Source organism: Sminthopsis crassicaudata, chromosome 6 (genome assembly GCF_048593235.1).
Source record: "Sminthopsis crassicaudata isolate SCR6 chromosome 6, ASM4859323v1, whole genome shotgun sequence".
Lineage (NCBI taxonomy): Eukaryota > Metazoa > Chordata > Mammalia > Dasyuromorphia > Dasyuridae > Sminthopsis > Sminthopsis crassicaudata.
In genome coordinates, this window is record NC_133622.1 from 207,337,010 (window position 1) to 207,351,673 (window position 14,664).

Genomic DNA, 14,664 nt, shown 5'->3' on the forward strand with positions numbered 1-14,664 from the left:
GGCAGCTTGAGACATGACTGACTTTTGGAATTGAATGAATGAATGAATAGGCATTTAATAAGGTCTGCCAGTCAAATCAATAAGTATTTATTAAGCGCTGGGCTGGTAAAGGAAGGCAAGGAATGAAAAGCAAGTGAGATCTCAGTATCTCTCTCAGCATTACTCATTGGTCTTGGAAATTGGTGTGGTGTGGGGGTCCCTTTGAATGCCTCCACCGGCATTTCTGTTGTAAATTATCAAAATCCTGGAGAAAAGCAAACTCTTCCAGGTTATAGTTAACATCTGAAGCTCTGAGGATGATGGCAGCCAAGCCAGCCTCCAGAGGTTGGAAAGTTAGTCCAGGAAGTCTCAACAATCACTTTGGACTAGATTTATTTCAGGGTATAAAATCTGTTGCCAGGTGGCTGCAGATTAGTTAATATTTTTCTGGGAAACAATTGCCTGTGGCTCACAGGAGCCTGAACTTCACTGAGGAAATCCCACATCAGTTCCTGATTTTGCCTCTGTATTTGGGGGTAGTTCATTTTACAGCTAAATTCTGCATGAGATGATCTCTTCTGCTTCCTCAGTCTGCAAAGCTCTTTACATATCTTATTTCATTTATCAAGGCAAGTCAGCTGGCACTTAATAGAAGCACCATGACACTGGGGATAGGAAGAAATGCAAAAAAAACCCCACAAAAAAAAAAAAAACAGTTCATTCTTCCTAGTTTAATGAGAGAGACAGCATGCAGACATCCATATACAAAGAAGCAAGAGACAGAGTACATGAGAGAGAATCTCAGGAGGAAGACATTAGCTTTCAGCAGGGAGTCATCAAAAGCTTCTTGTAAAAGGTGAGATTTTAGCTGGAATTTGAAAGAAGCCAGGGAAGAACAGGAGACAGAGGTGAGGAAGGAGAGAACTCCAGGCATGGGGGACAGCCAGTGGAAAGGTTCAGAGGAGGGAGATGGAGAATCTTCAGTGAGAAGCAGCAATAAGACCATGGTTACTCGGTCACAAAATATGTATGTGGGAGTCGGGTGTAAGAAGATGAAAAATAGAAAAAGGCGTTTCCCTATTAGATAGGTGTTATGTATATCCATTCATCTATCCATCCTTCTATTTATTCATTCATTCATTGATTCATTGCTAACAAAAAAAGGGGAAATTATTAGGAAAGCTCACATGGTACTCAGAATAATTTGCATAACCTGAAAGAGAAAACTGGGTATACCCAAGTCAATTTTAAGTGTGTATTTCCATTTTAAAGGTGAGGAAATAGCAGCCAACAGAATTCAGGTGACTTTTCTAAGGTGTCACATCCAGTAAAGTGTCTCATCCGAGGAGGCAGGGTTCAAAAATCAAATTTTCTTGACTTTAGAACCTAGTTCTGCTTGTGTTCAAACATATAAAGTACAATTCCTTGAGTAAAAGCCAAATGCACATTGGAAACTGAGCCAAAACAAAACAAAAACAAAACCAAAAAATACCATTGTTTCCTAACTCCGTCCTCACGTCTCCAGCCCCAAAGTGCTGACAAGCAGGAGGGCTTGGTTGGCTGAGCTATAGCCAGGCTCTAGGAGACCAGGAGTCAGGTATAAGATCATCTGTTTCTCTTGGTGTTTGCCCAGATGCTAGGGTTGAGATAATTTCCATTCCCAACATGATGATTTATTGTAAACGGAGAAAACCATAAGGCGGAAAGCAGGGCTGTTTGACCCAGCATTTTTGGGCTGCCCTGGAGAATAGAAGTGTCACATTGTTGGGTGATTATAAATGAATGATTGCACTGTTTCCTCAATGTTAAAAAGAAGGATGGTGAGTGCACAGTGGGGATTGGAAGGCTTTAGGTTCCTTGCATAAAAAAGGAGCGTGCTTCCATCCTTTCCATGCCCAGCCTCTTACATCCGGACTTTGGTCAGGAGCATGATGTCAGTTTTGATTCATGGAATGGCCCACAGATGGGGAAATAATAGGACTAGGAGATTACTGGATTGATTCTGTGCCTGATTTGTGGCAGAAACAAGCTTTCTATGGGAAGGCAGGCAAGTGGGGCAGTTACGAGTTTTAGGGATACTTCCATTTAATGGTGCCTTTTTATAATACTAAGCCCACTAAGTCTGTAAATTCCTCAGCTCCTTCCATCCAAGGGACTCCCATCTAGGAAGCTGCCTGAAGCTGAGAGAGGATAACTTGCCCTTATGGATGTTGTCAAACTTTAGGATTATTAGAAGAAACCTTCATTTTTATAGATGAGAAAACTGAGGACCTCAGGAAGGTGAAATGACTTACCTGAAGTCTATTAGAGGTTGCTTTCCAGGCAAAATTTGAACCCTAGTCTCCAAACTCCAGACTACATCTAAATACCCATTTTGCCATCTAAATATACAGTTGCCATGCTATAGAATTCTGATAGATGACTTCTTTCAAACTGCTGACACCTTCCTAGGATGCCTTTTCTTCCATCTCCTCCTCTCTTCAACATTCTTTTTTTTCCTAGTAAATTTATTTATTTTAATACACATTGCTTTATGGATCAAGTTGGAAGAGAAAAATTAGAGCAAAAGGGAAAAAACATGGGAGAGACAGAAAAAAGAAGTGAACATAGTAGGTGTTGATTTATATTCGATCTCCATAGTTCTCTTTTTGGATGCAGATGACTTTTTTTAGCCAAAGTTTATTGGGATTGCTTGGGTTGCTGATCCACTGAGAAGAACCAAGTCTTTCATAGCTGATCATCTTCACTCTTTTGAAATGATCTGTTCTCTCTGTATACAGCTAATCAATGAAGCACATTAGGCATGAAATTCCTACGCAGAAGTGTGAGTCAATGTCTAAGGTGAATGGAAGCACATCTTCATCAATCTCTTTCCTTTTTCTCCTCAGAAACAAGTGCTCAGTTTTTGTTTTCATGGAAATTGTATTCCATAGTGTATGCTCATTCTAAGCACCGTGGAGAAATTTTGTAAAAATACATTTTCATTATTGTTTCTTGTTTTAAAAATAATGATCAAATATAGCTTTGTAAACTGATCGGAAGTAGTTTCTAGGTAGCTGTAATAATAAAAATATTGAAGTTTTGCCTTCTGATTTTAAGTCCTTCCATTCCTAACGACTCATGATGGGAAATTCAATCCACATCTTGAGAAAGAACTATGGAGTGTGGATGCAGATCAAAGCAGATATTTCTTTTTCACTTTTTTGTGTGTTTTTTACTTTTTTCCTTCTTTCTTCTTTCACAACATAACTAACATGGAAATATGTTTACATGATTGCACCTATATGACCTAAATCAGATTGCTTGCCATCTTGGAAAGGGAAGATGGGAGGGAGGGAGAAAAAGAACTGAAATTCAAAATCTTATTTTAAAAAATCAATGTTGAAAACTATCATTGCATATAATTGGAAAAAAATCAAATACTATTTGCCAAATGGAATTTTTAAAAAGCCTTAAACAGATTCTAGGTCCTTCCTTCTCTCAGATTCAGAGCACTTAAGAGACGTTGACAAACTGAAGCCTTGGAGATCTTAAGCCAACTTCTTTGTTTCCCTTCAGTGTAACTTGCAATTGTTTGCAGCCATCCCAAGTTAGATTTTTACATCCTTGAGCCCTTTTGTTCAGATAGTCATGAAGTCTATGACTTTGGTTGTTAGTGAATAAAACTTAAACCAACATAAGTCTTGGGTTAGAGACAAAGGCTTTTGGAGGCCCAGTGATGTGAACCAATTCTGTTACCTGTTTCCAGAAAGAAAACCTTCCTGGTTACTGAATGAAACATCCCTACATTTGTTCTCAGAAGCGTAATTAGCCACATTTAGGGGGAGTTCTGGGGCTTCCCTGCCAGTAATGGTTTTCTCAGATTCTTTAGAAATAGTTGTATGGTTCTAAATTTAGTATATTTTTCTTGAATGTTTCAGGTGGAGAACCACACGGAAGAAAATGATATGAATAAGCGAAGAAGAAAAGGCATAGACAATTTGGAAGAGGTTAGTATATTCGGGACTTCTGTGAAACACACTAAAACTAGCCTGGGAGAAAAACCTAAAAGGATCTCCTTTTCTCCCCAAGAGTGAACCAATTGATAAGATACAGTGGGATACTGGTCTTCCATTTGCCCACCCTACTTGGTAATCCTTGACTACAGAGATTCAGGGGACCAAGTCTAAGACGAATTAAGATAGACTTTTAGGTCTAGATTTGGAAGGAAACATCTCATCCAATCCATTTATTTTACAATTGAGGAAACTGAGGCCCAATTAAGATCAGAAACTGGAAGGGACCCCAAAAACTATAGAGTTCTATCCTCGTGTGTGTGTGCTTATTAGATGTGCAATTTGCAAATTCTTTTCAATAGAAACCTTTAAAGCAAAATTAGAAAAAGTCTTTCAATAAAAAATTACATCGTTAACAAATTGCAGTTTTCTCTATAATACAGTTTCTGATATATTATCTAAAGAATTAAGTAATACCTTTAAAGCAATTTGTTTTTAAATTTTTTTTCAATAGTATTTTATCTTTCTAAATTATTACTTTTAAAGCAGTTTCTTTTTAAAAAATTAGTAGTATTTTATTTTTCTAAATACACGTAAAGATAATTTTTAACATTCATTTTTATAAAACTTTGTGTTCTAAATTTTTCTCCCTCCCTCCCTTATCTACTCTTCCCAAGATAACAAATAATTTGATAAAGGTTAAATATGTGCAAAAGAATTAAATATCTTTTCCAAAGTGTGATAATGCCTTCCTTCCCCCATTTTCACCCTTATAGTCATCGAACTTTTCTAGCCGCAGCACTGGCTCATCTCGAGACTATGGCATCAGAAAGGAAGGCATGAATCAAAATAAAGTGAAGTCCATGGCCAACCAGCTGCTAGCCAAATTTGAAGAGAATACTCGGAATCCTTCTCTCCTGAGACAGGTGAGTCACAGGGCCAAGGACTGTGCTCCTGGAGGACCCTGACCCGGCAGGGATGTAGCAGATGGCCCAGTGAGTTTGAGGATCCTGCCTTAAGTGGTCTCCCCCAAACTGAGATGGCAAGTTCATTATGTGTGTTTGTGTGTCCCTGTGTATTCTGGGGCAGCAGGGGAAGGGGTACGGTAAGATATTGATTCTGGGGCAACTGTCTTAGTACCTGGTGAAAAACTCCCCTCCCACACCACAGCATCTGTTTTGAAGCTCTTAAAACCTTATTGATCTACCAGAACTGTAGACCCATCTCTAGAACATTTCCTAGCATTTCTCTCCCCGCTTCCCTCCAACACATTCACACACTGGTCAGACCAGATAAATATCTGGTTAAACAAGAGTCCCATGAACTTGCCCCATTTTATTCTTCATTTTACGTACTAAAATCCCCTAACCCAGAGAGTCAGTGTTGGGGTTTAGCAAACCAGGAATATTTTTGCTCCGACATCTATTAGCAGTGTGATTTTTGTCTCCCTGGCAACATTCTAAGACCAAGGTTTGCAAAGCAGGTACTAGAATACCTTAGAGAAAGGAATCTTCTCAATGGGAAATCCTTAGGCCTGTGATATCATGGAACCAGTCTTTAAAAAATAAATTGAGGCTCACAACCTAATATTTTTAGTCCCAACCTTTGGTCCTCTTGGCCTCTGTCTCAGGGATTAGAGTTTTTGCTTGGATTGTCCTTTGCATGATTTTGATTGATTCATTTCAGAAAGTTGCATGTTGAGGAAGACCTGAATTCAAATTCAACCTCAATTATTAACTGTATGACTGTGGGCAAATCACTTATCCACTCTGCCTCAGTTTCTTCATCTGTAAATGAGGAATATGGGGATTATAACAGCACCTACCTCCCAAGGTTGTCATGAAGATCGAATGAGATAATTATTAAAAGCACTTAGCATTCAGTGTCTGTATAAATGTTAGTTATTAACATTATTATTATTATTATTATTAATAATAATAATTCCCAGGATGGGGTTTTTGGTCCCTTGGAGGATGGGAGAGGCTGGCTGACCAAAGCAAAAATACTCCACAAAGGCAGGACGCCAGGCAGCTGAGCTCTGGACACCATTCATGAGCTTGGAGTTAAACGGACACCAGCCTGTCTCATTCCAAAGGGTTCTTTCTTCTAACCTGGATGGGCACCTTTGACTTGGGTGGGTGATGGGGAGCCCATGAGGAGGGGCTTCAGTAGGCAGCATGGAGACCCCGTTTCTGCATCACTGAGACGGGCAAGTGACTGACGAGGGGGATAATTCCTGCTGCTTCTGAAAGGCCCCTGGCTTCTCTCTCCCACCCGGACCCCACACAGGGTCTGGCAGAATTCTCTGCCACTTCCCATGGTGTCTGAGAGGAAGAAGCTCCAGTGCCTGAGAGATACGTTGGCTGTTTGTGTTTCTGGGGGGCAGGCTGTGCTGTGCGTGTTTGCTTGAGGGGATGAAACTCCTTGGTAGTAATCCTGTTTTAAGCCAATGGTCCTGCTGTCCCCCATCTCCTCTTTGTTTCCTCTCTCCCAGTGTCCTTCAGTCTGACTTAACCTTTTGCTTTCATGTTTCCTTCGGTTATCCTTCTCAACTCAACTTTCTCCTCCAAGGCGCAAGCCCTTTCTGACCTAGGTAAGCCAGCCCTTCATTCTCCTGCTGGTCTTCCTGCTAACCCTCACTTTGCTAAGCCAGAGGACTCTACACTCAGCCCATCACCTCCTCTCAAAAGGCAGGTAGGGCTTCCGCTGCTTTCTCACTTCCAACCTGGCAAGGCCGACGTTTCATTTTAGAAGGATGGGTAATCTCCACCTCATCCCCCACCCTCTCAGACCATTACTGATAGCCCTTTTATAGGGGCACACTTTAGGGTAAACAGCAAACATTTTTCTTTATCCATTAGCTTGACACTTAATCAATTAGCATGCATTTCTTGTACCTATGTGCTTGTTAAGAAAAAAACACTGAATTTAATTATTTTGCTGAATGACCTTGTGGTAGATATTTGCATTTCTGGATGTCCGTCCTGGAGGAAGGAAATACTTGTGAGCTGGTGGAGTTAATCAGTGGTTAATCTCCTATTTCTCTGAAGAGGAACTAAGCAGGGCAGGAAGGAGGCCTGAGAGCAGTGGAGATGTGGTGTGATGATCTCCCTATAGCCACGGGTTGGATGGATAGTGGGGAGACACATAAAAGATGCAGTGGGTTTCCTTGAATTCTGGGAAGGACTTGCCAAGCTCTGTTTGGAAGGCTCTGCCTTTCTACTGACCTCTAATAACAGTATGAGGAATTCCCTTCGTGTGTGTAGGTGTTTGTGTAATATCCCATTTTTCCTGTTGGGGATCAGGTGATTTTGGCGAGATATCTTAGGCTTTCTATGAAAGAAAAGAATAGTTTAATAAAGACTTTTTTTTCCCTCTCTAAGACCCTTTTTATGAAAAGACAGCACAGTTGATAGAGTGAAGGGGCTTTAGTGAAGAAGATATCTTTCTGAGTTCAAATATGGCCTCAGACATTTACTAGCTGGGTGAGTTTGGACAAGTCACTTGACCCTGTTTGCCTCAGTTTCCACATCTGTAAAATGAATTGGAGAAGGAAATGGCAAAGCAATCCAGTGTCTCTGCCAAGAAAACCCAAATGGGGTCAGAGTGACTCGTCAACAGCAACCACAAAGTCCTTTGTAACTCCAGTTATTAACCTAAACACTCCATTTTACCAATGGGGAGCCCGAGATCAGGGGAAGTTCAAGAAAGCAGTTAGAGCATCGGTGGAAGATTGGATCCTGTGCCCTCCAGCTCCAGAGTCAGCATTTTTAATTGTCCCTGGGCTTGTTTCCTCAGCTACAAAATGAAGTTCCTAGGTTCCTGGGATCGGTGCCTTAGAGCATTTATCTCGAACAGATGATACTGTTTGGGGTTGTTGGTTTTGCCTGAGCTCCTAAGAAGAGCTTCCTTGTGATCACTGCCATAAAGAGAAGGCCTCCGTGTCCTGGGGCCCAGCCGGTGCTCTGGGCCACGTCTCGGGTGCCAGAGTTAATGCGTATGTGTGTGTCCATGGGTGCTCATGTGGGCATTGAGGAATCCCCAGGGGAGGGGAAGGCCCTTGCCCAGTTGCCCTGTTTCCTAGTTTCAGACACGAGCTATGACTGAGCAGGTGCTCAGGGAGTCAAAGGCAGCTTCTGCTGCGAGCGACGGTCTCACCAGGCCTTTGAGAGCTCGAGCCAAGTCGGACCTGCAGCCCTCCTACTCGGGAAACTTGGTTCCTCTGCCATCCGCCTATCCTGGAGCATTTGCTCTCATTGGCACTCTGAGGCGCCTGCAGCACGTGGAGGAAAAGATCCACCAGGTGAAAAGTGGACTCCCTTCTCTTCCTCCTCCCTGTTCCCCCCTCCTCCTCCTCATCCCTTCTCCTTTTTCTCTTCCTCCTTCCTCCTCTTCCTCCTCCTTCCTCCTCTTTCTCCTCCTCCCTCCTCTTCCTTCTTCTCCTCTTCTCTGTTCTGGGGTTAGCTGCCTTCTGCCCCTGGGAGCCTTTGGCCAATGCAGCCATCTCCCTCTACAGAATTCCACTCCCTTTACCTCCATGCTTTGATTTTTCTGAGTCAGCCTGTGAAAATATTCTAGCACTACTGTATCCTTGGTCTTTTTCCTATGCTTAACTAAAGCTTCTCTCTGTGTGTCTCCCTTCCTCTCTCTCCCCCTCTGTCTTTCTTCTGCCTGTCTTTGTCTCTCTCTCTGTGTCTGTGTCTTCTATCTGTTTTTTCTCTTTCCTTTTCCCTCTCCCTTTTCCTCTCTTTCTCCTTCTCCCTCTCCTTTCTCCCTATATCTCTCTGTCTCTCTGTCTGTATCTTCTATCTCTGTTTTTTTTCTCCTTCCTTTTCCCTCTCCCTTCCTCTTCCTCTCTTTCTCCTTCTTCTTCCTCTCCTTTCTCCCTCTATCTCTGTCTCTCCCTGCCTATGACTACTTCTCTCTTTCTGTTTCTCTCTTTCTCCTTCTTCTTCCTCTCCTTTCTCCCTATATCTCTCTGTCTCTCTGACTCTATCTCTGTCTTTCCCTGCCTATGACTACTTCTCTCTTTCTGTTTCTCTCTTTCTCCTTCTTCTTCCTCTCCTTTCTCCCTATATCTCTCTGTCTCTCTGTCTGTATCTTCTATCTCTGTTTTTTCTCTCTTTCCTTTTCCCTCTCCCTTCCTTTTCCTCTCTTTCTCCTTCTTCCTCTCCTTTCTCCCTATATCTCTCTGTCTCTCTGACTCTATCTCTGTCTCTCCCTGCCTATGACTACTTCTCTCTTTCTGTTTCTCTCTTTCTCCTTCTCCCTCTCCCTGTATCTCTCTGAATCTCTATCATTGTCTCTATGTCTATTTCTCTTTCTCTGTGTCTGTCTCTCTTTCTCTCTTTTTCACCTGCAGAAGAGGGCTCAAAACTTAGCCAACAGGGAGTTTCACAAAAAGAATATTAAGGAGAAAGCTGCTCACCTTGCCTCCATGTTTGCGTGTGAGGACTTCCCCCAGGTAACTGGTGCATGATTGACTGGGGCCCGAGGAGCCCAGGGCAGGAGATGGATTGCTAGCTGGGCTGAGGGCTCCCTCCTTCAGAGCATGTTGGATCAGACACAATCCATCTGTCCTTCCCTGGGCCCTGGGCATTGTTGGGCCCTTGGGAGCGTGATCATTTTGCATTAGATTGGAAAATGCAGTGCTGTCCGGAGGAGAAACTATCAGCCTTGGAAAAATCTGGGAATTTGCAGGATTACCCTTAATGAATTCAGGGCTGGGGAGAAGTTGTTTACAAACAAAGAAATCTCCAGGATGTAGCTAGACCCTGAGTAACCTCCCTTCATAGAATCCTTCATTTGCCTTCAGATTAAGTTTTTCTTTTTTTCCTTTAGTAGCTCCTGGGCTATGATTGGCTTGACAACAACATATTTAATTCAGCTTCCATTTATTAAATGCCAACAGTGTGTCCATCACCGTTTAAGCCATGAATGCTAGAAAGAAAATAGCAAATCATTCCCTCGTTCCCAGAACTCACTGTCTATCAGGGAGGCGACATGTGTCCATCTCTATAAATTGCAAAAACACATGCAAAATAAAGACAAGGTTATTTGGAGGTGGGACGGTCCGGTCCATGGAGTCTTCCTGGAGACAATAGTGTTGGAGCTGGACTCTTGCACCGAGTTCAGGAAGTAAGACTCGAGGGGGCAACCACAGAGGGGCTCATCCCGCTCCTGAACAGTTTATTGGCTGAGAAAGTGACCAGTGTTTGGTTCCGCTCAACCTGTTTTACTTTGCTTTTTATTATGGGGGAGTGGAAATGGTTTGATCCTAACACAGCCTTCTGCCATTTAAATGGGAACCAGATGGGGCCGAGTGGATTCTTAGGGTGAAGGTCCCATCTCGTCTTGAGAAACAAAGCGAAAACAGCTTCTCTCGCTCTGCAAGGGTTTGATGATGCGCCTGCTCCATTCATTGTAATATGGACAGATGTGAATTTCCTCTGGAATAATCATTTTTCCTATTTCTGTTCCATACAGAATAAACTACTCACCAAAGGTCTTTCTCCCTCCCACCCTCTCCCTTCCTCTTGTCTTCCACCTGGTGGCTCAGCTGATGCTTCCTCTTCCTTGTCTATTGATTCTTCTTCCTCTAACAGAAAGGTAGTGAATTGTAATTAAATGCTTTCCTGTGGCCTGAAGCATGCTGATGTATAATTCTAACAGTTTGGGGGCCTTGCTAAGGATGAAAAATGTCCTTAATGTAATGGGTGTGTATATATATTTATATACATGTATAAATATTGTATATAATCTATAAATAATATATGCATATAATATACATTTTTATAACTGCCAAAGGCATCATGGATTTATAGTGTTGTTTCTATGCATAAATGGAAGTGTAGAGCACAGTCTTGCTAGCTGGTTACACAGGTGATAAATTATTTTTAAAATGAAGGATCCCCCCGGGATCTCCCTTTGTCCATTTGCCCTCATATTTATATTTGTAGTGAATGTTGACACATTGTTAACACAGGCTGTACATAGCTTTTAAAAAGCTTGGTCTCCACCGACTGATTCTTTATGGGGGGATGGGCGAGTCTCCTCGGGATTTTCATTTCCATCAGCCTTAAAGTTCCTTATGGCTGTGATAATCCAGTGAAGGGTTAATTCCTGGGAATCTGTTCCAGGAGTGTGAATCAGTGGTAAAAGACTGAGAGGTTCAATACCTTGATGAATCGGAACCAGGAAATAAGGAATACATTGTATATGAAGGCAACCACCTATAGCAATAGCTTTGTGGCCCCTGCTTTGCTTCCACAGAGCATCAATTTGCAATAGCCCTTCGACCATTTTGACCCCATTTGGTGAAGTCTCTTGGAGTAAATTGTTGTAGTAATAGTGGTTAGCTAGGAGGCTCAGTGGTTAGAGGGCCAGATCTGGCGTCAGAGAGACCCGAATTCAAATCAAATCACTTCCTCCTGTTTGCCTCAGTTTCCTCATCTGTAAAATGAGCTGGGGAAGGAAATGGCAAACTGGTCCAGTATCTTTACCAAAAATAAACAAACAAAACCAAGAAAAACTCAAATAAGGTCACAAAAAGTTAGATGATGGCAATGAAGTGAGCCCTGGATGCAAGTTTTCTGGGTTTTTTGGTTGCACTCAGCTGAGAGTGATTATGAGGGTGCTCTGAAGGTCTTCCCTATTCCCTGAATAGACAGTAGCATATTTACCTTAGACTCAGGAGGTTCACGTGAGTCTGAATGCAGTTACTTGAGCACAGCATACTGGGATTAAGTTTTGGCCAGGGTCCTCCACAAGGAAGCAGGGGAAGCACCTGCCACTCACTTGGGGATGCTCTGCAGCTCTCCTGCTCCAAAGATCACACCTAGCTGGGCAGCTCCCCCTAGGCCAGGGGAAGAGAAATAATGCATTGGATTTGGGGCATTGTTGAAAAGAAATATAAGGAAACCTGACCTTGGGGGCCATCTGTGTCCCCTCTGGGCACCTCCTCTGCAGAAGCAGGGGCTCAGACCTCAGTCAGCTGCCCCGACATTTTGTGGTTCTATTCCACTGATGCTGGAGTGGCCTTTCGGATGTAAGGGAAAGTAAGGCCTTGGAGCTCAGAGGCAGGATCTCATGCAGATGGTTGGTATCTATAATTCCTATAATACATTTGCCACTACAGTCTGTTTTAGTGGCTAGGGACCAAAAGCCCTGACCCTGGCTGTGAGATGGAGCATTGATGCTAGTGCTTCTCAGTTGGACCCAAGCATTGGCAATGGAGGTGATTGCCCTGAAGTCTATACTTCTGCAGCTGCTGCCATCCTGAAGAAAAAAGAGGCTCCTTTCTTGCCCCCACGGGGTCCCCAAACAGCTGGTCTCCTCAGGGGAAAGTGTAGTAGCCCAATCACTTTCCCCAGGTCTTCTTATATCCTGCCCTTGACCCTGAGAGCTGTGCCTGAGTCAGGCCCTGATCTCTGATCGAAGGGAAGGCCTTGGGCAAGGACATTCCCAAGAGCTCAGTTGCCACAGCCATGGTTGGAAGAAGAGGGACGGCCATTTACCTGCCCTCCTTTATCCTGCCCACCCTGTGGGTGGGATCTGGCAGCTTGCCTCTGTCCACAGATACCCAGGGTGCATCCATTTAGCAAACCCAGAGGGCAGGGAAGGGTGGCTTAGAAGCTGCTTGCTGGGCTGCCACTGATCCTCCCAGCTCGGCTCCTGGCTGCGACATCAATGGCTTTACGATGCTTTCTCTTGGTTCCATGGGATTCACCCAAGATCATCCATGTAAACTTTATGACTCCTTAAAATTAACTCTATTTAAAAAAATACCCAAACACACCCAAGAAAGGCCAGGAAAATGAGCAAAAGAGACTAGAAGCATTAATTCTGGATTTGGGAATAATATAAAAATTGGAAACTGAAAAATCCCTTGAAATAAATGACCCCCTGCCGGCCCCAGTTGCATCCTGTTGCCCCCTGAATATCTCACTGGCTTTCATATAATATGTAATAATATATATAATATATCCTATATATATATGTATATATATATATGTCCTTGTGCTAGCAGAAAATGTGGGGGAAACTCCCCAAATCAAAAACAAATCTTGCATCCTGCCCTTCTCAAGCAAAGTAATGAACAACCCTGACCCTCTGAAGAATCTCACTTTACTAGCTTCATACCTGATAATTAAAGGCCTTTTTGATCTATTTAACATGGTAAGGCCATGCTTAAAACAGCACGGACCTGTAAGCCTTTGCTTATGAGGAATATTCGATGGAAATCTTCCTTAGAGAAATCCCTGGTGTCGGAGCCTGCAGTAGGTTCAAGGATTGGGGGTGGGAGGAGGCTGTGTATAGATCTTTGTGAAACCCCTTGCCCCCTTTAGGATATTTTGCAATGTCCACATCCCCTTGGTCACTCACGTCAAGTTCCTTTGGAATGAAAGCCATTGATCCATAGCATTCAGAGTCGGAGTAACAGCACTGGGGTTTGACCAGTTTCTCCCACCCCAGTCCAAGGGGTCACTCTGTTTCTGCTTCAGGCCCCCCTCTCAGTCACATGCTCACCTCCAAGGCCCCGTGTCCTTTTCAGCTGATCTTGTCATCCTAGAATTGCCAAAGGATGGAACAAAGGGGAGGGGCATCTCCAGCCTGTCAGGTGTAATCTTTGCCCAAGCCTGGAGATGCTCAGACTGACTCTGCCTATTTCACCACAGTCCTTTGTGCCAGGAGCTACTGGAAAGCCTAGCCCCGCTCCAAAGAAGGAATCTAAGCAAAAGTTATTGCAGCCAGACCCAAGCCAGGTATAGCCCTCGTTTGCCTGCATTTTTGCTCCTCCAACTGCACCTGGGTTTGTCACGTTAGCTTTGTGTGTTGATTGGTGGCAAGTGCACGTAAAAAAAGATGGCCCCGTGTGAAACCCATGACCTCATTCCCCTTGTCCCTCTCCCCTCCCATCTGTTTGATTTATTCCCTTTGTGTCGCATGGCCTAAAAAGCCCTCCAGCATTCCAAAGAAGCCCAATGTATTTTAATTTTTAGTTCTACTATTTTAATTTTTAATAATTTTTGAGTTCTACTATTGACAGACTAGAGCGCCATTTCTTTTGTGGAAACCAGTTTCAAATGTAAGGAGAATTAAAGCATGGTCTAGACCATGTAATGACATCTTCTGGCATTATATGGTATTGCATCTGAGCAAAAAGTGAATTCAATTTTGGAAAGCTAACTGCATAAGGAAAGATGGGAGGAAGTCCCCTGTGACCTGAGATAGTATGGAGGAAGTGCAAAAAGGAATTGTAGCAGAAAAGTGGCCTGATTGGGTGGCGACTCAGCTCCTGGTAGACCTAGTAGGAATTGGTGTTGCCGTATTAGAGAATAGCATCTTTCCAGGGGAATCACTCCTGGAGTTTGCCTCACTACTAGGATCCCAGGGAGTTCATGGAGTGGGGCTGGGAATGGGGGAGGGCAGAAGTTTCTTTGTGGGATCCGTCTCCATCTGTGGGAAAATCAGACTTGATTTATAGTCATTGTGTCAGCAGACAGTGGTTCTTGTGATGCTCATAGAGCGAAGCCTTGGGGTGCCAAGAGAAGATGCTTAGGCCGGGGGTTAGGACTTATTGTGACTTATTGTGGTCCAGCGCCAAATCTTCCCTTTCCAGGGAACTCTTTTTTTTTTTGTTAATAGTTTTTATTTACCAGATATATGCATGACTAATTTTACAGCATTG

At 43.2% G+C, this 14,664-nt stretch overlaps 1 protein-coding gene across 9 annotated transcripts in view; it reads left to right on the forward strand.

Annotated features, from left to right (window-relative positions):
• Nucleotides 1-14,664, forward strand: part of MICAL2 (microtubule associated monooxygenase, calponin and LIM domain containing 2) — a 304,056-nt gene that overhangs the window by 175,775 nt on the left and 113,617 nt on the right. For 4 of the 9 annotated variants that reach the window (XM_074274658.1, XM_074274660.1, XM_074274661.1 and 1 more), the window contains exons 15-20: nt 3,900-3,968; nt 4,751-4,900; nt 8,059-8,277; nt 9,337-9,438; nt 10,461-10,583; nt 13,652-13,738. In XM_074274658.1, the coding sequence (XP_074130759.1) occupies nt 3,900-3,968; nt 4,751-4,900; nt 8,059-8,277; nt 9,337-9,438; nt 10,461-10,583; nt 13,652-13,738 (750 nt within the window). Of the gene's footprint in view, nt 1-3,899; nt 3,969-4,750; nt 4,901-6,545; nt 6,669-8,058; nt 8,278-9,336; nt 9,439-10,460; nt 10,584-13,651; nt 13,739-14,664 lie in introns of all 9 variants that reach the window. The other 5 variants (XM_074274666.1, XM_074274663.1, XM_074274665.1 and 2 more) reach the window with 3 other exon arrangements.